At 48.2% G+C, this 25081-nt stretch overlaps 1 protein-coding gene and 1 long non-coding RNA gene across 3 annotated transcripts; one reads left to right on the plus strand and one right to left on the minus strand.

The window, feature by feature from the left end:
* Positions 1 to 489: 489 nt before the first annotated feature.
* On the minus strand, positions 490 to 20622 carry E2F6 (E2F transcription factor 6). 2 transcript variants are annotated; one of them, XM_037048727.1, is made up of 7 exons: positions 20165 to 20622; positions 12957 to 13011; positions 8923 to 9139; positions 7285 to 7440; positions 5562 to 5676; positions 2950 to 3097; positions 490 to 1648 (listed from the first exon to the last, which is right to left on the minus strand). In XM_037048727.1, exons 1-7 carry the CDS (start codon positions 20525 to 20527, stop codon positions 1599 to 1601), a joined length of 1104 nt encoding a protein of 367 aa, XP_036904622.1. In that variant the 5' UTR covers positions 20528 to 20622; the 3' UTR covers positions 490 to 1598. The 2 variants fall into 2 exon arrangements, with proteins under 2 accessions (XP_036904622.1, XP_036904623.1); XM_037048728.1 differs by lacking the exon at positions 12957 to 13011 and having other exon boundaries at positions 20165 to 20248.
* Positions 20623 to 20715: 93 nt separating this feature from the next.
* On the plus strand, positions 20716 to 24690 carry LOC118988770 (uncharacterized). Its single transcript, XR_005066850.1, has 2 exons — positions 20716 to 20817; positions 21208 to 24690. It is a non-coding gene; the product is annotated as an uncharacterized LOC118988770 (long non-coding RNA).
* The last annotated feature ends 391 nt before the right edge of the window (positions 24691 to 25081 follow it).

Consider the following 25081-nt stretch of genomic DNA (forward strand, 5'->3'; position numbering starts at 1 on the left):
GGAGGGGCTTCTGCTTCCCCTTCAGTGTGGATGCCCGAGGGCCTTTCCTCTTCTCCTACTATGCCCTTTAGGGTGCCCTCGCCCACTCAGGCTTTGGCCATCACACGCACACTGACGCCTTCTCGCCCCGCTTCACAGACCCTGGGTCTCTCTCTCTCACACACACACACACACTCTCTTGCCCACGGCCCAGACTGCAAAGCTGGCAAGAACTGCTGGGAGGGCGGGCGAGTGCCCCAGAGGGACAGGACTGGCAAGGGCCACTGGGGTGCAGAGCTATGCGAATCCTAAATGTTCAGCACTGTTTTTCAATACTTTGATTTTTGATTCCTATTTTAAATTTTTTTATCCATGGTTTAATTTCAAGTTGCTTCAAATTCCTCTTTGAAAGTGAGACGTTTAACACATAAATCTGGACGATGCTCACATGAATCCTACGTGGCAGACAAGCCAAGTCCTATTAGTGCAATTTCACAACTCACTCACTCACTGGTTTGTCCAATCATTTATTGAGCACTGTCCACGTGCCAGGCGTGGTGCAAGGCTCTGGGCACAACAACGATTAAGACGAAGTCCCTCAAGGAGCTCACAGTCTAACGGCACACCGGGAGTGAACTGAGGCACACAGCGGCATGGGGCGGGCCCAGTGAGGTAGAACAGCCAGGTGCTTGGGGACGGGGGACGGGGGACGGGGGACGGGGGAGAGGACAGGGTACGACCGACTGAAGAGCGAGGCTGTGCACGGAGACGTACCCCAGTGTCTGCGGGGGAACATTAAGTAGTTTCCGACTGTCACTGTGAGTGAGTGTCTGTCCTCAGTGCAGCCGCTGCCTGATGGCACTTCCACGCTCGTCCCTGAAGGCTTGGGCTGTGCCACCGGTCTGCTCGGACACAGTAACTGCAAGGAGCTTGAAATCCAATTCTAGCACTGGGAATCTTACTGAAATTCTTTAATTAAACGCATGAACTTAAAGTGTATAGCATATTTATGATACTTCTACATGTAGAAGTTTGAAAAAAAAACTCTTCTCTAACCCTCATTCAGAGGATTCTAATAAGTTACAGACACCACAGAAATTAGAGCATTTGTCTATGAGTTTCCGTATATACACTATTTGGCTGTACCACGGTGAAAAGATTCAGTTAGATGCACATGTGTACAAAAACGTCACATTTAGATGCGTGCGCACACCCTCCCAACGAACGGCAGTGAGCTGCAGACCTGAACTCGTGTGAGACGGCCGCTTCTGTGACGGCGACACATGGCCTTTGAAGGAAGGGCAGGGCCCTCGAAGGACTGTCCCTCTTGGGCCTGGCCATCTGTGTAGTGATCCGTAGGATGAAGTTACTTCAGCAGGCAGGACGTCTGTCTCACTGACAAAAAGCAGTGAATTATACCAAGTTTTTTCGAATGCAGAAACCATGGTAATCCGCAGGAATCTAAGTAGTGAACTACCCAAGACACTACTGGCCTTAATGCTGCTACTGACGGCGAGTGAGGCGACCTCACACGGGCGTGCTGCTCCGAGAATCAAACCGGACGCCTGGTCGTCCACGGACGCTCCAGAACGCGGTGCACGCCTTCTCTGATCCTACGATCAGTTGCTCACTTCAAGCAGTTCTTCACTTGGCTGTGGAGGAGCTTCTTCTGAAAAGTAACGAAAAGGAAAGGTCTTCTAAGTGAGGCTGTAAAAGGCAATCAGGTAACAGGACATATATTTCACCTGCTTTAAAAAAATGGAAGAACCCTGGTCAAAAACCATGCCCTTACGGTAGCGGCGTAAGGCCAAAGGGTTAAGTCACGAGGGAGCAAGCGGGACGCCGGCACGCAGCCGAGGGCACGCCCGTGGGGGAGGGCACGCCCGTGGGGGAGGGCACGCCCATGGGGGAGCCCGCCCCCAGCACCGATGGGGCCGACTGTGACTCCACGTTTTCAGTCTTATCGAAGCAGCATGGAGTTTCACTGTAAGGTGGTTAGAAACACTCCAAACTGTGTCAAGAATTATCTTGTAATTTTGAGAGTTGTGTTTTTGTAGCTAGGGAGAGTAAAACTATCTTAAGAACACAATGTTCAATTTTTAGAACGATTATCATTCCCATGTATGTTGTCCCATTTGGCGAGTTTCCTTTTTATTTTGTTGCTGATTTATTTAGCTTTCCAAAACTTTTAGTTTGATGTGGTCTATTTGTTTAGTTTTTTTGTTTCCCTTGCCCGAGAAGATATATCAGAAAAAATACTGCTACCAGAAATGTCCTAGATTTTATGCCCATATTTTCTTCTAGGATTTTTATGGTTTGAGTCTAACACTCAAGTCTTTAATCCACTTAGAGTTTATTCTCGGGTATGGGGTAAGGAGGTGGTCTAGTTTCGGCCCTGTTTTTGTACATTACCTGTCCAGTTTCCCCAATACCATTTATTGGATGGACCGTTTCACCCCACTCTGCGTGCTTGCCTCCTTTGTCAAACCCTGACTGACCGTGAAGACGTGGGTTACGTTGGGACTCTGACCCGTCCCCCTCATCTGTGTGTCTGTTTTATGCCTGCACGGGGCTCTTTTCCTCATAATGGCCTTGTTGTATAGTTGGGTCTCAGGCAGCGTGACTCCTGTAACTCTGTTCTTTCTCAAGCTGCTGTGGCTACTGGGGCCTTTCGTGGTTCTCTATACATTTTTGGAATATTTGTTTTCTGTGAATTATGCCATTCTTGATAGGAACTGTGTTGAATCTGTGATTTTGGGGGGTAGTTGGGCATTTTAATTATGTTAAGTCTTCCTATCCATAAAATAGGGTATATGCTTCCACTTATTTGTTTCTTAATTTCTTTCCTCAGAAACCTACACAATTTTATGAACAAATTTCACCCCAATACTGTTAAAAAAAAAACCTATTATATAATTAAAAATCATTAGAATCTTTCATTTCCCCAGATCACAAAATTGGTGTGCTTACCTTTAGCAGGGTTTTCTGGGTGTCTGCTTTTCGATGCTGAGCTCCCCGCCCCTTCGGGCCCCTTGCTACGGGAGCGACGCTGCTCCACTTCACACAGGTAGACGTCGATGGGCCCTTTGGTGCTCCGTATGTGCACCGTGATGGAGTCCTGGCAAAAGACACATCAGCATCGGCATGAAGGAGAGAACGCACTAAGTATACTTACAGTGTTCACTTACTAGAACCGCAAACGTTTCAAGGGGCATTTCTGAAAATTTAAATTCAGACAATTTCCTTTCTATCACATATTTGAGAAAATCCCATGCTAAGCTTTAGTCACGTTAAACCCACTGGCCAATCTGTGCTGCTAAACCAGCTCCCTGGCCACTGCGCAACGGCTGCAGAGCCCCAGCGGGAGCACCCGGGAGCTCCAGAGCTGTCTCTGGAGTCGACTGGCCCCGTCAAGGCTCAAGGCACCTGTCCGTGAGCGTCAGAATCAGTGTTTTAATGACAAAGAAACAGAAATCCCCTGCAGTCTCCAATGATAGGCTGCATTTAGATCTCCAGACCACTGAGGAGGGAATGGGAAGGAACATTCTTAGTCCACTTGGGAAGGAGGGTGACATCAAGACAAGTAACACCTCATGTAATTTAAAACCCTAAAACCTAGAATCTAAAGAACTTGAGACACATGGACATAAACTAAAGGGGGGGAGTAGTGGGGGAGGGGAGTGGAAAGGAATGAAGGGGGGAATTAGAACAACTTAATGGCATAATCAATAAAATATATTTTTAAAAAAGATACAATAAAAAGAGCAAAAAAAAGTGAAAGTTGTGATTGAGGGCTAAATCACATTTTTAAAAATAAATAAAAATAAAACGCTAAAATCCACAAGATAACAGGAAATTGGGAACTTTTACTGAGAGTTATGCTAAAGTCTTAAGGAACAGTTCCAGGTGCAAATGATTCCTTTGTTAGAAGTTCTGCTTGGCAGAAGGCCCGACTGTAGGTCCGTCTCCCCCACTCTGGTGCGGGTGGGCCTGGGCTGCACACCTCACCGTGACCCTGGACAGCTCAGGGAGATGCAGCACTGCCATCACAAAACCTTGTGGGCACCCTCTCTGCAGCTCCCCAGTACCAGACAGTGGGCTCAGCTACCAGGAGCCAGGCTGGGTGCACTGTGCGACTCGACAGGTACTTCTCCGCAACAGAGGAAACCGACACGCTGCTCAGACTGGCAGCCAGCTGAGGATGTCACACTGGACAAAATCGCGCTCAGCAAACACCTTCTGTCTGCAAGAGGGGGACAGGAAATACTTTTGGCTTTGTGGGGCTACCCCATCCGTCACAGCCACACAACTCTGCCTGCAGAGAGGAGGAGCCAGAGCCAAGAGCTACACCAGCGGGCACAGAGCACGTCCCAACAGAACTGTTCATGGAAAACTGGCAGGCTGCACTGGACCAGAAGGCCAGGGCCCACCCCCACACGAGGCACCTGGATCTCACCCAGGCAGGGCTGCCCAAGGGGCCCAGGTGCACTGGCTTTTAAACGCGACTCTGAAGTCAGGCGCCACCAAGAGGCTCAGCAAGGTTTGGCAATCACAGTCTGAAGCAGCTCACAGCACAGGGAAAGACCCCAAGCCCACCAGTCACTACAGAATGGGCTATCACGCCCCAGAGTAAGGATGCATTAAAACATTGGCAGTTAATTAAAGGGGGGGAGGGGGAAGGTGGGCTAAATACCAAGTGAAATGACTCAAATATAAATGTTACTTAGGATACTTGGAATATCTCTAAATCCAAACCAAGTAGGAAACATCCCCAAGAAGTCAGGACCTGCATGTATGACGCAGTAGAAGCAGGCTGCTCCTTCATCAGCTTATGAGACACTGCCCAGTAGGACAGGGGACAAAGGCAGGGTGAGTGGCAAAGACACTCCCCACACTGAGGAAAGCCCCCACGGCAATGACATCACTACGAGCGCCTGTGGGCTGTCAGAACTGCTGGTCTGTCGCCAGAACGGCCACATCCCTCGGACTCACCCTCACCGAGCAATCCTCTGATGACAGTTATCTTTTAACACAGACATTCCTTCAAGGGAAGGAGTGTGTTAAACAGCTGGCAGCTTAATAATAATGTTTTCATTTCCAGGGCAGCTTTACTTTTCATTTTTAACGTATAACTTATGTTCTAGTGTATTTGCCAGTCTCTGCTGAGTCTGGTCAGTGAGTTCACTCCTAGAACCCTGGCTGACACCAGGCCTTCCTTCGGGAACTTGGAGACCGAGGCCCACTCCTGGGATTCCCCTCCAAGGCATCGTTCACAGGTTAAGGTCAAGCTCTGAAGCCAAGCTGTCCGGGGTTGAATTCTGGTTCTGCTTCTCCTGTGTGTCTGTGAGGAAGCGGATCCATCTTTCTAAGCTTCAGGCCCTCATCTTTACCAAGGTGGTAGCACGACCACGTCACTTGCTGTCACTGAAAGCAAGGGGAAGTGTGCCCAGAGCCTCGAGCTGCGGCCGCTGTGCGGCCGGGTGGGCAGGGGAAGGGTGCGGACTCACTGAGACTGCAATAATGTGCAGCCTCCGCAGGGGCCCCTCCCTCTTTAAATCTTCTCTAAAATCAGGACCACCTACTTCTCTGGGCGCTGGAACATCCAGTCTGGTTTCTGCTGGAGCTTTAACTGCAATAACAATCTGCTCGTGGAAGGCTTGAATGCTGTGGATATCTTGATACGTCACGTATGCTAGTGTAGAGACCAGTCAAGGATCTCTAAGCAGAGGTCTGCTTTTTGGGGGAGACACCTTAGCTCTTATAATACAGGAATGCAACAGTAACATTAGAGTATCTTTAGTTTTTATGGAATACAAACAATTAAAGAGGACAGTTAATTAAAACACTTTCATACATAATTCTTATTGCTTTATGAACAATTCTTAAGATTTTAGTGTTTTACAATATTTGTAGCTTAATTTAAACACTTCTGCCCTGGCTGGTGTGGCTCCCTAGACTGAGTGCTGGCCTGCGAACTGAAGGGTCATGGGTTCAATTCCCAGTCAGGGCACATGCCTGGGTTGCAGGCCAGGTCCCCAGTAGGTAGCGTGCGTGAGAGCTAACCACACATTGATGTTTTTCTTCTTCCCCCTCTCTAAATAAGTAAAATCTTAAAAAAAAAAAAAAGCTCCTTTACACCGTACTGTGATATGAATGACACTTGCTAAAGAAAAATATTGATAAACTCTGAATTCCCAACACAACACGACTCATAAGGTATCAGATCCACCCACCCCATCCCATCCCAGCCCTGTTGACTTCTAGGTCTCACTCTGAGAACCTCTGGGGAAAATATTATTTTGGTGATAACCCCCTAAAATGCAAGGTGGAAAAAAATCTGTAAAAAGTAGAAACAACATAGAGAATAAGTTTTTCAGGATTAGCACTGACTCATGGGATTTCACTCATCCAAACTCCTGCCCAACTCACTACCTGAATTTTTGCACCTGTTCATTGTGTCGCCTAAAACTGCACCAATGAAGTGCTTTGCCGGGCTGCTCCGAAACGCTGGATTCAGAGCATCTGCTGGGCTTAGGTTCTCTCATCATACCTGACTTTTAACATGTTTCTTTCCTTTGCCTACAATCCATTAACATTTAAGTAACTTAACTCCCTGAATAAAATAAGTGACTTTAATCATAATCGTCCCATTCTGATTGAGTGTTGTATGTTAGCATTTATTTCCCGTTCAATAGCTACTGGAATCAGAGTTCAGGCTGATGTGGAGTCTAGGTAAATTGGAAGCCCGGGACAGCTCGGAATCGGTGACCCCCAGCCCAGGGGAGTCTGAGGATCAGCTGCAGTGACAGGCCCCCGCTGACCCTGGAGCCACCAGGCTCCAGTGGCACTGCCTCGCACTTTGTGGTCTCAAGCTGCAAGGTAAAGGCCGTTTCACTGGCCATTTACTCTGTTCCAGAAGTAAAATTTAATCAACAAATTTGGGAAGATACGAATTTCACAGAAGTCAACAACTATTTTACCGCTTTTATCATAGCAGCCAGACTACGAAAACGAGCAAGAGCGCCCCACTAGTCTGCCTGGAGACCCGACGTCAGCCCTGCAGTCACTGCCCCTGCCGAGGGCACCGAACAGCCTCTGACCGAATGGTTGGTTGCTGCACCAAGAGCTAGAGGCTACGCTGTGTCGCTAACTGTGTCGTTTGGGTAGGTGTGAGGCTGTCTGACTAAACCTTTACTTACTCTCACTTCTAAAGGTCTGACTCTGTCCCTCAAATTCTAACTCTACTATTTAAAGTAACCTGCTTTGGAAGGAGAAAATTTTTAAAGAGGTACAGTTAAAGGATATCTTTCATTTTCTTTGTTATCTGTTAATTCAAACAGCTGCTGAGCACAGTCCTTAATTAACTCATCCAGAGCGTCTTCCATCGCCGATAAGTTGGAAAGCTCGTCCTGCAGCTTCTTCTGCTGGGGCATGGCTCCGAAGTTGTTGAGGTCAGATCCTCTGTGAAAGCATGAGAAGAAGGTCACCACCAGTATCATCTGGGCTGGTGCAGTGACAGAATAATGCAGATTAGGCCACTGGAGCATCCCCCACAAGGACAAACGCTACTTGGACTTGACCTCTGCGCTCCATCGTTACAGCCTGCCACACAAACTCCCTGTGGATAAACTGGTTTTCGTCCCCATTTCTAGGCCCGTACACAGGGACTTAAAAAAACCAAACATATCATAACCCTACGGAAATTAATGGTAGTGAAAGCTTAATGAAGCTTAATTAAGTAGGGAAAAGTTAATGAAGCAGCAGGAAAGCTTGATGAAATGACCGCTGACCTAAGCGTCAAGAATTCCCCATTTAAGTTCCAGCTCTACCGCATACGGAATGGCTTCTGACACGTCCTAACCTTTCATCCCTCAACTTCTGCACACAAAGCACAAGGAGTGCCGGCCAAGTGGCAGTTCCTCTGCTAAAATTCTGAGTGCCCAGTCTTCCATACTGTGCATATTCTACCTGGTTCTACCTGGATATAACGACTGTATTCACTGTTCTTAAATGGTTTATTTTCCTAAGTTATCACTGTTTAGCCCAATATGGGACGACCTGAGTAACAACTGGCATTCATGTTTCCTTCAATCTTTATGAGCTGTTACCACTACTTCTGGCTTGCTAGTTTTCAAATCTAATCCCCCTTCGTGATTCAGAATACAATCAGACACTAACCCTCTAAGTGGCGTTCAATGTTATTTAGTAAATGTACTCAAGTGAGAATTCAATCTGCTTTACTGTACCACTAGAAAAAATATCTCTTTCATAAAACCCCTTTTCCTAATAACTAAGTTAATTACTTCAAATCATTTTACGATCTTTGTTGGTAGTGTCTTCATTTGCCTGAAAGGTCTTTATGTACTTATATGCTGAAACTGTTTCTCTCCATATGTTTGGAGCTGTTCCCAAATTACTCGCCTGTTTTAAGTGTACCAGCTTTCTTCTTAGGTGCACGTGCACGCACACACACAGGCGGATCTGTTTGGTAAGGTGCTCCTCCCACGTGGTCTTTTGAGTGGGGAGGTAGGCGGACTCCTGCTTTGCTGCGGGGCAGCGGGAAGCTAATCCCGTGGGGGGGCCAGCGTGCTCACGGGCTAATACACGAGAATCCCTGTCCCTGTTCGACCACCTTCACAACTTCCCCGTCACCAATAATCAACTGGAACTGAGGGAGTATTTTGAAAAATGAGTATCTTAAATTCAATCATATTCCATTCAACTTACCCACGATACCCTACTGTCTATGACTGTTAAATAGGAAAATGTTTATGGACTGTGGGAGACTGGGCAAAAACAATTCGCAGAACCCTTTCTGGCAGGAAGCCGCACGTGACCGTGTCCCCCGAGGTCAGACACGGCTGACGCCAGCACGCTGGATTTCGGGGCAGCGCGGCTCTGCCAATCTGTGCGGAGGGGCCCCAAGGTCTGAAGCCAACTTACATCCACCGAATGTGGTTCTTGGACTTCTTCTCCACCAGGTCAATCCCGTCTAAGACGTTGGTGATGTCGTACACTCTTCGCTTCCGCACCCCCAGCTTTGTTGCAACCTTGTTCAAGTCAAGGATGCCCCCCGGCGCGTTTCTGACGAGATCCATAAATTTCCGAGTTAAGTAAACCAGGGATACATCAAAACGAGGTCTCTTCACCTTTAGAGTTTCTGGGAAACAAAACAAACCCATTTGTGAAATTTTAAATAGGACTTCATTCTCAACTCATTAAAAAATTATTTATTTCCTCTTTATCAGTCGACACCTACATAAAATCTATATACTGACCAAACATGCAACCCACATGAATTTTTTTTTAAAGATTTCATTTATTTTTAGAGAGGGGAAGGGAAGGGGGGAAGGGAGAGAGAAACATCGATCGGTTGCCTCTTGCAGGCCCTCAAGCATATACCCTGACTGGGAACTGAACCAGCAACCTTCCAGCTTGCAGGACGCCGCCCGGGCCACTGAGCCATACCAGCCAGCCCTGTGAACTTTAGAGGCCTACTGCACCTTATGGGACAGTGGTGAATTTGCATTTGTATCTATAAAACTTAAGGAATCAAATTAGAAGTGATTTTTAAAATTAATTTTCTCATTTGGCCTTCAAGTTAAGGAATTCTTTATGAAGCAAAGGTAGAGACCTGGCTTTGTCTGTTTCAAATGTTTCTACATATGTCGGAGTGTGACCCTGTCTGGCCAAGTTTTTACAGAGCTCAGATTAGACTTCTATTAGGACAATCAGGTCACACCTCGAGGGAAAGGGCGTATCTGACTGCTACAGCACTCGCTACCTCACACTAACAGATAAGCAAACAAAGGGAAAAAAATCTCTCTAACCCCCTCAATCACCCACCTAACACTCTTGTTTTTTTATTACACTCTGCCTCTCCACACACATATATACGTGTGTGTGTGTCTATATATGTAGTTTCTAGGAACAAATACAGGAATATAACTATTTTTTAACATGCTGTTTTTAACTCAGCACTGCGAATACCTTGGCTTGTCAACAAACGCCCTTCTGCTGGACGGTACTGCACAGCGAGCCGACGATGGACACGGAGGGATGTTCTCCTCTAACTACGTCTACATGCAGCGATGATGTCAACCACACCTGCTGCGGTGGTTACCTCACAGTCTAGGTAAATTGAACCTATACTCCTGACACTTAATGCAGCGATAGATGTCAGTTACATCCCAACTAAACTGGAAATAGGTATTTTGTTAATGACTGCATAACATTTAACATCATTCTTAACAGCTGCACAATATTCAACTGCATAGACTATGTGCTTTCTTACCCCAATACTGGAAATTCAGATAGTCTGCAACTGTGTAAGCTTGCACAAGGCTCTGATACATCTCTCTGGAGCTGTACTTCTACATGCACCTGTAAGTCTTTCCCGTGGAGACATCACAGTGCATGGCGCTGCTAAGCCAAAGGGCAGGTGCACAGGAGCTGTGACTTGTGCTGTGAACGCCGCCCTCTGGGCTGTGTGGCCCACAACTGGGGACCGTGTTGCAGGCCCTGCTAGGACTAAGTATCACCGCTCTCTCCACCCTACCGAACTTGATACTAAAAAAACGTTTGTATGGTTTCATGTGAGAGGAAATAAATTCACAAATAACTCAGTGGTCTTTCTGGTGTGGAACACCTGGTTTTCCTTTCTCTACTTTCCCAGCACAGCGCACGTGAGAACTCACTGTCCTCACTCAGAACTGCCCCATCCAGAACCTCTGCCCCAGACAGCTGAAAGATCACACTGGTGGCTATTCCAAGAATGAAAGCACGTATTTTATAATGCAAATGTCTGCTGTGCACAGTTTATTCCTATATTAGAGATTAGACAGGATTAAAAAGAAATGAATGCTAAATAAATCACAGGTAAGTCCCAGTTCTACAATAAACCCTGGGAGACTACGAACTGGTAATTCTAACTTTAGGAAGCACACATTCAATCACACTAGACAGCTAACTGGACCACAGCGTCACAAGCTCAGAAGCTGTTTCCTGTCTAGGCCTGTTGCAGAGAACGGGCATGCGTCACACACCTGCAGCATCAGAGCCGTCAGAGGGACGGAATGACTGAAAAGGCCCTCAGACTCAAGGCCTCCAGGAGCCGCCTCAGGGAGAATAAACGGAGGCTGGAGAGGGCACGGGAAGCCTCCTCGAGGGAGAGCTCTGGGGACAGAGAGGGGGCAGGTGGACGGGAGGGCGCTCTCCCCTCTGATGGGGGGTGAGGCCTGGCTGAGGACATATGTGTGAGAGGAGCGCACGGCAGGAGGACAGGGCGTGTCTGGGGGCCCCACAGTTGGCACCCCTCCTGTGGAGTGGGCAGCACGGGCCTGCGACTGCCCTGTCTGTCTGTCCATTCCCTGCCACCTCGTTTCTCTTAAGGGTGAAACGAGGCAGCGTTTCCGCTGGACGGTACATACAAACCAGTAAACCACAAAAACGATTTCATACAAACCACTAAAACCACAAAACGGGGAGGCAGGGGCTCCCCTGGAGGAAACGGGCACCATGGTGGGGCTTCCCAGTGAGTGACAGCACAGTCCCGTTCCTGTGTTAGAACAGCCACTGGGCTGAAGGGAGGCTCCCGTTAGAAGTCAGCAGCGGGCAGAGCCTGGGGGCAGAGGTCCCCTGCTCCTGTCTGGGAGCGGGAGAACCGGAGCTGCACCGTCTCTCTGCCAGAGAGGCGTGGGATCGAGCCCTGACCGAGCGAGTGACTTAAGCTCTCTGGGCCTCAGTTTATGCATCTGTAAAATAGGGCCAGTTCACACCTCCACTATGAAGGGTTGTTGTGAGGGGCCATGCAAAGAGCTTAAAACAGGGCCAGACATCGTAGACGCAGTAGGTTTGACACTATGCCTGCTGGTGGAATGGGGCATAGGGGGCCCTTCAGAGGCCAAACCCGGACCCCGACTGTGGGCGGCTGGGACAAGGGCTGAGGAAAAATTCAGGCCTGGCATTAACATTTTCCACGCGGGCACGAATGCACCATGTATCCACTGAGGACAGGACCGAATTAAGGGGGAAGGAGGGTGGGGCATCTGTCACAATTTCCAGAGGGACAGGAAACTACAGCGACAGGCTCCTAGCCCCTCTAGCTGACTCCGAGTGCTGGCCCAGGACAGGAGTCAAAGCAGAGCTCAGGGACCCAGAGGGGGCTGGGAGGCGCTCCTGGCGCACCTGCCTCAGGTGCGCCAAGGGCAGCACGACCCTGTGCTCAGACTCCGGGGAGCTGCCACAGAGGGCGAAGGCTCTCGTGCACGTCCTTCAGCCCCAAACCCAGGAAATTCCAAGCTTTACAGTTTGGTGTACAAATAATAAATGTTACTTAAGTCGCTCATCAACTGACATACATTTAAAATAAATCATTTCAATCACAAGAAGTTCAAACTATTAGGTTGGCCAAAAAGTTAGCTTAGTTTTTTCCGTACAATGGCTCTAGTATGCTCAGTTGTTCTTAACTTCACTTAAAACAGTTCTATGAGACTGTATTGTGACAGTTGTCAGATCAACGTGCATTTTAAAAAAACCTTTCACATCGTTAGATTTTAGTGCAGTGGTGAGGATGAAAGAAAATAAGCAACATTTTTTTGACATATTATGCTTTATTAGTTCAAGAAAGGTAAAAACACACCTGAAATGCAAAAATAGCTTTACGCAGTGTATAGAGAAGGTGCTGTGACTGACCAAACATGTCAAAAGTGGTTTGCAAAGTTTCTTGGTACTGTTGACATTTGGCCAAATAATTCTCTGCTGTGGGGCGGTCTCATGTACTGGAAGATGTTTAGCAGCGTCCTGGCCTCTCCCTTCTAGAGGCCAACAGTGGGAGAGAGCTGACATACTCAGAATACCCAAATCAGTAAAGTAAGTGGTGAAACTGAAAAATGTGTCCTTTATTTTATGGAAAAAAATGTACCGGACTTTTTGGCCAACCCAATACAAAACCTAAAACCTACTGGGAATCAACTTACTTCTCATGGACACATATTGCACATTATCTTCTAAATTAATCCTTATTTTTGATGGCTGGAAAAAAGAAGAAACACCAGAAATTTAACTTAGTAATTTAAAAACATCAATGCCCACAAACAGCATTTTACTGGGTAACATACAGTTGTTTCTCCCCACCCCCGACACGCACTCTGGGTGACAATTTGGGTGTGAGAAGAACCAGTCCTCCTTCCAAATCAGATCCACTCTAACTGTGGTCACATCTGACAATGTCCTAGATTGTAATTTGAGAAAGGGGTGGGGGAGGAGCGGTGAGGGAGAAAATACAAATACGAGAATACATCACTGAACGAAGGCTAGTTTGCTGACCGTGCCAGACCCTAAGGACAGAAAGAAACACGAGACTCTGTCCCTGACTCGGGAAGACTCGGGAAGACTCGGGAGATGCCAGACACACCTGAATCGAAAATCGCTCACCTCTTGCTACTTGTGTACGTGGCTCCCAGCAACTTGCTCACAACCCACCACAGGCAGCCACACTTGCCCACAACAGTAAAAAGAGCAGCCCTTCGCAGGATGGAAAATAATGCAGCCAACACAACTAGAAACTTTGAACTAGAATTTACATAATCTGGCAGTAACATTTACAATACATTTAAAAACTGGTTTTGTAAAAAAATAAACCTTTAGCCCCGGCGGTGGGACTGAATGCTGTCCTGCAAACCGGAAGATCACCGGTTCTATCCCTGGTCAGGCACAGTCCCGGGTTGTGGGTTCAGCCCGCAGCTGGGGCGTGTACACAAGGGAACCAATCACTGCTTCTCCCTCACATCGATGTTTCTCTCCTGCTTTCTCCCTCCCCTCCCCTCTCTCAAAATCAAAAAGCATGTCCTGGGGTGACAATAAAAAACAAACAAAAAATAAGTAAAACAAAACCTTTGGATGGAGCCACGTGAACAGAAACCCTCATTAGCCTATGCTTAGCACAAAGTACAACGCTGCTGTGCCTGCACAGAGGCTGCGCGGTCAAGCAGGTTTAGCTCTTGCCCAAGTGAAAAAACCGGGCCCGAAACTGGCTGTAGCTCCATCAGGTGCTCTGAGAGAAGGATCACGGGATACAATGGGCACCCCCAGAGAGGGACTCGCAGGATTCAGAGAAGGGGACCCCCAGCTGGGCCTTGAAGGGCAAGTTTGAAGGCCATACTAGAACTAGGCTTTTGTCATAACCACTGGAGACGTATCCCAGGTTTCTGAACAAGCACGTGACATATTTGAGTGGGAATGTAAGTACAGGAGAAACGCAGCACACAGACCGTGTGTGTGTGTGTGTGTGTGTGTGAGGGGGGAGCCTGAAGGCAAGGCCAGCTGCTCTGAGGCTGCTGACCAGTGGTACAAGTCCTTGCCATGGGATCTCCATGGCCTGTGGCAAGATCACAGAGTCCGTTAGCAAGTTAATGTGACATGGAATGAGTTCACGGAAACAGAATTCTGCTGTAAAATTAATTTAGTTGTTAAATTTAAAGGAAAACATAGACCCGACGGGGTGTGAGAAACCAGAGTTGGGTGTGCTTGTCTGGGAGCGGGGGCTGCGCCTACAGCCAGCAGCAACAGCGGCAGCCACGGAGACGCACCCCACTGTGACACCCCCCTCCAAGGACAGTCTTCTTCAAGTCAAACCTTGGCCGGCCGGGTGTGACCACGCGTCACTGCTAGATTTACATGTAACCCCTCTGCTCAGGCAGTATGACACAGAGCCTGACTATTCTAGCAGACTCTTGAAAAACAGTGCATCCTCATCACAGCGATTACAAACACACAGACACATATCCCGAACTGTTACATTCACCAAGGCCTGTTTATGGTTTTCCATTTGTTCCATGATCTGTTGCCTACACATCTGCGGCGTATTACTTTAGTGACCGAAGGTTGGAACAAATCTGCTACTGTTAGCGCGGTCCTGAGGAAGCGCTGCAGGAAGGGTAAGCAGGGCAGAGCTCACCACGGCCTCGCTGCGAAGAGGCTTCAGTTCTAGGCTCACGGCAGCAGGGTCGAGTCCTACGGACACGGCACTCGGCGGCCTCCCAACAGGCTGCCAACTACCCGCTCTGTCCCACCCCTTCAGTCAGGCCTGGTCACACGAACGGGGTGACTTTCGCTCCCCTTTACTCTCTGCTGCGGAGGCAGGCGCGCTGACGTTGCCTGTGCGGGGAACGGACTGCAACGGCCCCCACTCATCTTTTCCCTTTGAACGAGGAAACGCCTCCTCATCTCGAAGGGGTCACAACAGCACCATGGCCTGCCAGGGCAGACACCCCTCACGCATAAACCCCACTGGCCTGCAGTCCTGGAGATTCCAAAGTGCCCCCAGTAACGATACACTCACCTCCTTCACATTTAAAGCAGTTCTTGGCCTAAGACCTGGTTTGGGACTACCAATTACTGGCTTCCTAGATGCTGTTGGGCCCTGACCTTTATCCGTGACACCCCGTAGTGATATAACTTTATTGCTCATTTTCCAAGATAATGTGAAGATTAAACAGGAAACTTTGTGAGTTATGAAACCTTACACAACCACATATTATTGTTTTCTTTTTCGAACCCAAGTGGCGCCTGGCACAGTCGGGCACTTGGTAAGTACCTGTTACAAACTCGGGAATGGAGACTGAAATGGCACCTTGTCAGCAGTGTCGCTGATGGATATAAACAACTCAGCACCACGAAACAGCAAGCACGTACAGATCCCGGGTGATGCCGCCCTTCGTAAGGATCACCCAGAGAACGTGAAGCCCTTCCCCAGTCCTAATACCACACTCCTCCTCTGAAGAGATGCCCCGACACTCCCGGCAAGCCTTTCTAGCTCCTGGACTGCGGTGACCTGCCCTTGACAGGCAGGCAAGGAGCCCTTCTGGGAACAGATGGGACTAGACAGGACCTCTCCTTCTGAAGTGACTTTGACCTCAGAATAAATGTTTCCCCACACAAAAGTCAGGGAGCTAAAAAGAAGTAAATGCAAGGCCACCCTGCACTTGGCCCCATGTCATCAAGACCCCTCGGATCAGCACTGTACCTCACNTCCTCCTCTGAAGAGATGCCCCGACACTCCCGGCAGGCCTTTCTAGCTCCTGGACTGCGGTGACCTGCCCTTGACAGGCAGGTAAGGAGCCCTTCTGGGAACAGATGGGACTAGACAGGACCTCTCCTTCTGAAGTGACTTTGACCTCAGAATAAATGTTTCCCCACACAAAAGTCAGGGAGCTAAAAAGAAGTAAATGCAAGGCCACCCTGCACTTGGCCCCACGTCATCAAGACCCCTCGGATCAGCACTGTACCTCACCTGGGAGAGAGTGGACGAGAAAAAGGGGACAGGAGGTGGAGTGTGGAGGGGCGCCCACTCGAGCTGAGGGATGGCGAGGGCTCCTCCAGGACGCCCACTTCCTGTTTATTTTGAAACACTCTCAGCCTCCAGAAAACATGCAGAAGAAGCTCTAAGAATCACCACACCCCTTTCACTGGCCCCGCACCAAACCGCATTTGTCACAGTACCGGCTTTTCGTGTTTGTCTTTCCCCCAATCACTGGAGGGTGAACTGCAGACTGCTAATTCAGCGTGTAGCCCAGGGACACGCCCTTACACAACCGCAGCACAATCCCCACGTCTGTTCAAGACTAAGGGGTCTTCAAAGAGCTTGTCAGGACTCTCGGGCTTCCGGTCAAGATGGAGGCGTAGGTAAACTCATCTACAGCAAAAACATGACTAGATACAAAACAAACTTCACCCAGAACTGTCAGAAAATTGAGCTGTGTGGAAGTCCGACAAACAAGGATGTAAAGAAACCACACTTGTCCAAACGGGTAGGAGGGGTGGAGATGGGCAGTACCACACCCCTGTGTGGTGGATAAAAAACAGGACGGACACCTCGGGAGCGAGGGATCAGCCCCAGTCCAGACCACCCAACCCAGGGTCCCAGCACCAGGAAGGCAAGTCCCCATAATTTCTGGCTTTAATCCAGTCAGGGTTGGGGCAGTGGAAGAAACTGTGTCCTCTTAAAGGGCCTGCAGTGGACTTAGGACTCACACAGACCCACCCGCTCTGGGATTCAGCACCAGGGCAACAGCTGAAAGGGCACCAGTGGCAAATGGGGAGAAAGTGGAGTGTGAGTGGGGAAGACGGCCTCCTCCCGGGCAAAACTCCAGAGGCCAGGCAGTGGCACTGTCTCCCTCCCAACCTCCCCCACTCAGAGCAACAGAGCAGTGACCCAGGTTGCCCACCCTGGCAATTACCTAAGGCTTCGCCCCACACAACTTAGCAGGTGTGCTAAGATGGAATCAAAGCAGCTCTACCTAATACACAAAAACACAGGGAGGCACCAAAATAAGGAGACAAAGAAACATGGCCCAATGAAAGGAGGACCAATGACGGCCACCGCAGTGCACAGCTTTCCACCGCAGTGCACAGCTCTCGGGAACCAGCCCTCCTGATGGGGGAGTCTGCACGTTCCCAGCCAATGTGCGCCACTCCACGCCCCCTACCTGAAGACCCGGCGCTCTAAATCTGAGTTCTCAAACTACCAAAAGGAGGCGAGTTTTAGGGGCTACAATCTTAAGCAGTGCTTCTAAATTCATTAAAATTTTCTCTGTACAGATTTTACTTTGTACTGATTGGGGAATCAGTACAAAGTTTTGGGGAATAATATCCCTTTAAGGACCCTTTGAATATATGTATTTCTCCAAGGTGACTGTTCTTACTCATTTAAATTTTCCTTGTTTTCAATGTGTAGACTAAGTTCCACCACCAAGAACATTATTTTCTCCCTTCTCAAAACCCAGTTTTCAAGCCCTTCACCCAGAGAACACCAAACACTCAGCCAGACACATAATTACTCTGCACAGCGATGCATTTCTATGTGTTTAATTGTAAGATGCTTCCAACCACCAGCCCATTCAAAAGCACCAAGATAGGTGTGCGAATCACCATTTCACAGGCAGGAGAATAAATGGCCATACGTTCAAATGTTTCCCATTTACAGAGTACCTACTTCATTTACTCAATGACTGTTGACCAAATCTTTTAATGAGAGGCACCAAATATGCTGGACATAGGACAATGAAATGGACAGTCACTACACTGAGGGACTTGAGAGCCACACACTTCAAAAAGGGGGCAAGTCAGCACAGGGCACTTTGGGAGCACAATGAGTGTTGTGTGAACCCTGTGTTCAGAGGTCAGGGAAGGCTTCAGACAAGTGACCTATAAATGTGACCTGACATGACAAAGGCAACCGTGTCCTTAAAAAAAAACAACACTTTTTTGGGAAAGGGACATGTGGATATGTAAGGGCCCCACAAAATATGAAAATATATAAAAAATTGGGGCAAAACTAGAAACAAGAATGCTGGGTAGGAAAACATTGCAACAATCTGAAAAATCAATGATGGTTAGAAGTGCAAGTACTGGTGATTATGTTTTAATCAGTCTGGGAAGATGGAGGGGTCTGTCTGGAAAAGGGAAAAGGGAAAAGGCAAGGATGGCGCTCAGCACGGAGCTCAGGCAACCTGGTGGGTGTGTCAGCATTTGGAGACAGCAAAGTTGTTGCTTGCTAGCAAGAAGTGAATGAATTCGAGTTGGACATATGGGTTTCAGATCTAAGTAATCTAGTAGACAGCTGAAGAGCTCTGAGCTGGATTCATCGATTTGGGAGTTATCATGACATGGTAACTAAAACAGTGAGTAGATAAGAATACCTAAGACCATAAAAATAACAAACAAACAAAAATATCTAAGACTTCAAAGGATGTGTGCAAATTCCTGTATTACGTGGTTTTTCCATAGCCAGAGCTTGGAGCTTTCACCATATTTTCAAAGATGAAGACCTCCAACATGCATGGTAACAGAAGTCATGAGGGTGGTGGCGAATGACATCCTGCATGAAGCGTGTGTGGAAGGTAGACATCAACAGGTAAGGAATGGGCAGGGCAGGAGTCTGCCTAGGAGCACAAGGAGAGTTCAGATGAGCAGACGGAACACCAAGAGTATGTGTGTAAAGAAGCCATTCAGTGGTGAGAGTTTCCAACGGAAGCAAGCGGTCAAACATAGCAAAGCTTTGGAGATAAGGAGTGAAATCTCCTCTGGAACTGACAATGTTGCTGGCAACCTTGGTGAGAGCAGTCTTAGGGCTCTGCTGCAGGCGGAGGTCCCTCGGCCGTGGGTTAAGATGGTAATAATAGGTAAGTGCGTAAACAAGAAATGCAAACAAATTTTTTCAAATAGTTTGGCTGTGCAGGGGAACACGTGCAGCGGGTGGAAGGACATACAGAATCAGTAAGGGATTTTTTAAGATGGGGGTGAATTTAGGATGCAGTTTAAGTACTCATGAATTTACGGTATAGAATCAAGACACCGTGAGGTCAAATTTAGGCTTTTCTACATACTGTCTAACCATGGGCAAGCCACTTGATAATCCCAGGTCTATTTTGGCAACTGCAAAACGAGAGTAATAATCTCTTAGGGCTGCCTTGAGGAATTAAACAAGATAGTGTCATTAACTATTTTTGAGCACCAAGTCCCCATGGGGACTGGGCATACTGACTAGGTAGGAGAAAAAAACCAATACAGAAATTGAAAATACGGGGAGAGATGGAAAATGATGGATTCACCAGGAGCCCTGAGAACCACGGACAATATACTGCACCAAGTCTAGAGCAACAAAGGAAATTAACCTTTCGCAGGAAGAGAGCCCAAGCTCCCATCTCTCTCCGTCCAACAGGATGCAACATAACTTGCTGAATGTGGGGTGGGAAATGCGAAGTGTGGACGAGCTTTTACATTGCTGCAGTTTAGCAGAAGGGGAGAGGATGCCAAAGAGAAACTGAGAGCTTGCGGAGATGCACTGAGGGTGAGCGGAAGTGGAAAAACGGTATTTTCGGACGCAAAGTTGAGCAACTGTCTCCATCACTGCTGTGGAGCCCCAAGATAAATGCCAAGAAGGATGACAACACATTTGAGAGTATGTGCGGAAAGAATACAAGAGTTTGAGCGAAAAACAAGCAGTGCAAGAGCAGAGGAGACCGAGGAGCCGCCATCGGCCCACCCTGGGGGAGCTCACGACCCAGTGACATTCACCCCAGCTTCCTTGCGGAGGGGAAGAAACAGCTGAGCCTGAGATCGGACCCCATCCGGAGCCGCGCCAGGGTTGCGGGTGCTCAAGACTCAGGCCATCTCTGGGACTTACCAGCAGGCCGTCCACGTTGATGGGGTCTCGGCACCGGCGGCGCACCGTCTCCTCCGCCGGGTCCACGAGCAAGCTGGGCAGTTTCCGCGCTGGCCGCTGCTGACTCATGCTGCCCAGCGGACCGCCCCTCGCCCCCCGCGAGTTCTCCCGCCTTCTCCCGGTCCCGTCGGACGCCGCCCCCAACACGCCGTTCCCGGAGCTAAACAAGAACAGAGCTCGCGGACTGATAGGAGGTGCCCTTGGCTGGGCCTGGCTGCGAACCAACGCGCCACTGCCCACGGCCCCGGGAGTTATCACACAGATAGGAGGAGAGCTGGGTAACCGGGCACTCTTAGGGAAGATACGACCGCCATTTTTCCGCATGCGCAGTGTGCCGCCCCCAGCGCGCCGTCCCCAGTGCGCATGCCCGTTCTACGCTCTAGTCCTCGCGTTGGGGCCGGAGTCCGCGAAACCCCGGTCGGCAGCGTCCACGCGGAGGAAAAGGAAGAGGTGGAGCAGGAATCCAGAGGAAGAGGTGGGGCGGGGGAGCATCCATACGGGACCCAATCAAATCAACCAACCTACCAACTCACCAAACAATTCCCAACTTGGCAGCCGGGAGATCACAATAGTTCTTTGGAGTTCCTGACACTAACGACGCTGGTATCTGAAAGGTCGGAGCTGGCAGAGATGTTAATTTATACTTTTAAAAATTTTAAAGATTTTATTTACTTTTAGAGAGAGCGGAAGGGATGGAGAAAGAGAGGGAGAGAAACGTCAATGTGTGAGAGACACATTGATCAGTTGCCTGTAGCACGGCCCCAGCTGGGGACCTAGGCATGTGCCCTGATTAGGAATGGATCCCTGCGGGCTGGCGCCCAAACCACTGAGACACACCAGCCAGGGCACAGATTCTAATTTATTCTTGAGCTCCCTCCGCACCTCTCACGCATTTGCTCGGGGCTAATGTTTAGAAGACGTTGGTAACCAAACCGCTGTGGAATTGTTTACTTATATGCTTCTTTCTTTTTCTTCCTTGCTTTCTCTTTCATTTGGTGAGTAAGTTATTGATAGGCTGTTCTATCAATTACTGCGGTGGACACAGGAGCTGTTTATTTGAAGTCCTCACAGACTCAATCTCAAATTCCAGAGGAGGAGACAGATAAACAGAACATGTAAAGCTGGACCCAGAGGTGTGTTTTCAAATCCTGGCTCCTTCTTCAGTTACAAGACCTTAAGCAAGTTTCTTAATTGCTCTGTGCTTCAGTTTCCTCATCTGCTAAATGGGAATAATGACCATAGGTACCTCAGAAGGCCTTTGTGAAGATTAAAAGAATGAACGAACGTAGATCACTTACAACAGGGGCAAGCATACCCAGGGAAACAGAAAGGCATGGAGTGTAGTAAGGGGTGGAGGGTGGCAACTGAGCCAGGGAATTAGACCAGAGGCTCGGGCCTAGTCCAAGACACCCAGCAGGGAAAGCTTCTGGAGGAAGTCGCCTCCCCAGACACTAAACTTCGTGAGGTCAGAGGCATGCTCTAATCTTTCTGTCTCCAGCATGCAGTACAGTAGCTGGTGAAACAGTAAGTGCTCGGTACACGTTTGCTAAGGTGAATGACTGAAGTGAGGGATAACCTAGGGGCAGTCTCTAGAATGTTGGGTTTTGTTGCAGAATGGAGAATTTCCCAGGCAGTTAAAAGATGCCTTTGCCAGCCAGAGTCCAGAGGAAGGCAAGCTCTGCAGACTAGGAGTGGCTGCTTTTATAAATAAGGTGTTAATTAAGCATTTGCATTCTGCTAAATGTTCTGCATACATTTTCTCATGTAATTCATACATCAAAACTGAAAGATGGGCATTTGGGGGGTCTAATTGACAGATCAGGAAGATTAGCAAGATTGTAAAAATTACCTGAAGTCCTGGTGAGGAAGTGGTAGAGGCGGGATTTGACACCACAACTGATTAGTTAATTTGGTATATCGGTCCCTGAGAAGATGCCTGAAAAGTGACCAGGTTTTCTGTAGCCAGAAACAGGGTTGGGTGAGTGAAAGTGGGGTGTGGGTCAAGGTGGGGGTGGTCACGGAGAGTTGGCACAATGACTCGGCCCTACAGAAATTTACAACACCTGTTACTGGGCAGAAAGTCCAGTGAGCTCCCAGTCTGTGAAGCCAAGGTCCCCTGCTGAGAATAAGGGGCGATGGTAGGGCTGAAGATCTGGGGGACATAGCAGACACCAGTAAATATTTGTACAGCGGTGGTTGCAGGGATGGGGGGCAGTAGAGGAGACTGACTCGGGAAATGTAAGATTGCGGGGCCGCACTGGACATTGCTTCTGTGGTCTATGGCTGCCCCCCGGGTCTCTGCCATACAAATGAGAGTTGGAGGAAGCAGAGGGCATGTGTAAAAGATGGCAGAGGAGAAATGGTGGTTGCAGGACCATTCCCCATTGGTTTCCTGTGTGTAATAGTCGGGGTGATGGGACCGGTCAGGAAGAGACCCTGGGGATCGCTCAGTAGGACTCTGATTTCACGGGGGATGGACCTGAGAACAGAGAGGGGAGTGACTTGCCTCAGATCAAAAAGATCCTAGCAGAGCTCCTCGCTTACTTTCCAGATCAGGATGCTTTTTGGGGAATTGCGATGAGGACAAACACGTGCAGGAAAGGAGCTCTGGAGAGCTAGGAGGACGCTGGAAGGGGAGGGGGCGTGGGACAAGGAAGAGACGAACCTGAGCTGGAGCCAGTCCTGCGTCTACCCTTATTAGCCCACAACTGGCAAGTAACTTAACCTTTGGGAACCTCAGTTTCGGTGTTTGTAAACCTGCCAATCTGTTGTAGTAGAGATCGTGCACGTCAAGTGCCCAGTGGACAGTCCATCTCCAGTGGGAACAGGAACGTCACCATTTCACAGGGGCTGTTTTCTAATGAAGTCTCAAAACTTCCTACTCCAGTGACTGGAAATGGTTGTCAAATGACATCAGATGGAACGAAGAGCAGTGCAGTTAACTCTTTGTTCCGAGTTTTTGTTCGGAGCGTGACCAGCTTCATAAGGAGCTCCCAGGACAGTGCTCGCCCACAGAAGTTGTCCTTGGTGCAGGCAGGTGGATCCAGTCTCTCCACTTAGCAACAGTATCTGCCTCAGAATGAAACCAAAGAGTTCTCCTGCAGTCAAACGCACCCCCAAGGGCAAATCCCCGTGGAAGCCTGTCTGAAAGGACCTGTGGGAAGGGTGCGCTGCTGCTGTGCGCCTCTGTGAGCTGCAGAGGGAAAGCCGCAGGGGGAGGGGAGGGGCCTCTCTGAGGCTAGGCAGCTCCAAAAAGGGGTTTCAGCCTTTCCCTCCCCCTGATTCCTGTTGGGGGCACCTGCCCTCCTCGTCATTGTGCCCAGACTATTGTTACTGCTTCCTAAGTCATTTTCCTGCCTTTCATCTCGTCACCTACCACTGCCACTGAGGAGGGACTCTGCCCCATACACTGTCAAATGAGACTACTGCCCCTCTTTTGCCGGTAACTGCTGACCTCTCATTGGCAGATAAATTGTTCTGAAGCACAGATCTGATCTCATCACTCCTGGGCTTAAAATGTGTCTGAGTACTTTGTGGTATTATCACACCCCCCCCTCCATACTGGCTGCTTGCCTGCCTGGCTGTTGCACACTCCCCCCCTCCAACCCATTACACTTCTGGAGGGCAGGAGTTGTGTCTCCACAGTCAGGAGCCCCTGACCACCTTTTCATGGGGCATGGGTTACATCATTTTCCCTGGTCCAGTTCCATGAATCTTCACTCAATCCCTTAAAATCGTCCCTTCGCTTCTGTGTCTTCTCTCATGCTGTTTTCTTTGCTGAGAACATTCTTCCTTTGATGCCTCCTCCAGCGAACTCCTCGTGTTAGACATCCTTCCCCCAGAAGCCCACCCCGAACTCTGATGAGGCCAGACCCCAGTCTCCTCCCCATGGTGTTGGATAAGCCCCTGGGTTGATGCCCCCAATAACATTTTACCATCAACGAGAGCGTTACCTTCTAACTAACCAAATCACATTTAGAAAAAAGAATCTTTTTTTTCATGCTACTTTGCCATTTGAAGTGTGTTGCAAAACAGGACGACACAAGATGAAAAGATAACATTTTGTCTTAAATCTAAGTGTACCAACCATACAACAGATTTAGTTTGGCGTCAACATTATCAAATTTTTGCTAAGTTTAGCAACTTCTGTTTTTTCCTCTGCTTGAATTTGAGGCTACATGATGCTCATTTTCTTAGTATGTTTTGAATATTGTCGGTTTCAAGTAGTTTTATTTTGGAGAAAGTGTGCCATACAGTCAGCATTGGGAATTCTCTGAAGTTTAGTTGATGCAGAATGCGCCTAGGAAAGCCCGTATTCACGTCATCAGATGGTTGATAATTCAACTGACTCAAAGCTGCAGAGTTCGAATTTAATTTGTTAGAGATTTTATCAAAGCAAAGCTTTGTTGGTAATAATTCAGATAGGTTATTTGAATATTTTGTTTTGTCTTTTCTGTATGTAGGGACATGATTAAAATTCATGTGAATTGTGTTGAAAAAATAAATACAGTCAGCAAACTTGAAATCATTTGTAAGGTATTTACATATCATTTACTTAATGAAAAAAGATAAACTACAATACCCTTTCCTAAAAGAAGAGCAAATTGCTAAGCATTAGACCTTAGAATGCTGGTTTCAGATTTATTATTCCAAAATTTTTATTTTATTCTTTTCTATCACCAGTTACCCCTTCTAAACCTTTTCCCACTTCCACCCTGAAAATTTTAAATATCATTAGACCTTTGAGAAATTTTGGTGAAAGAAAATTAAACAAAAGTATTTTAATGGATTTTTGAATAGATATATTTACATCAACGGTGAGGAATTTCCCTCTCACCCCTGTCTCTCAGCCGTAAAACCCTCTTTGCGGGGTGCCAT

Source organism: Sturnira hondurensis, unplaced genomic scaffold, assembly GCF_014824575.4.
Source record: "Sturnira hondurensis isolate 20B ecotype Veracruz unplaced genomic scaffold, ASM1482457v3 Scaffold0006413, whole genome shotgun sequence".
Lineage (NCBI taxonomy): Eukaryota > Metazoa > Chordata > Mammalia > Chiroptera > Phyllostomidae > Sturnira > Sturnira hondurensis.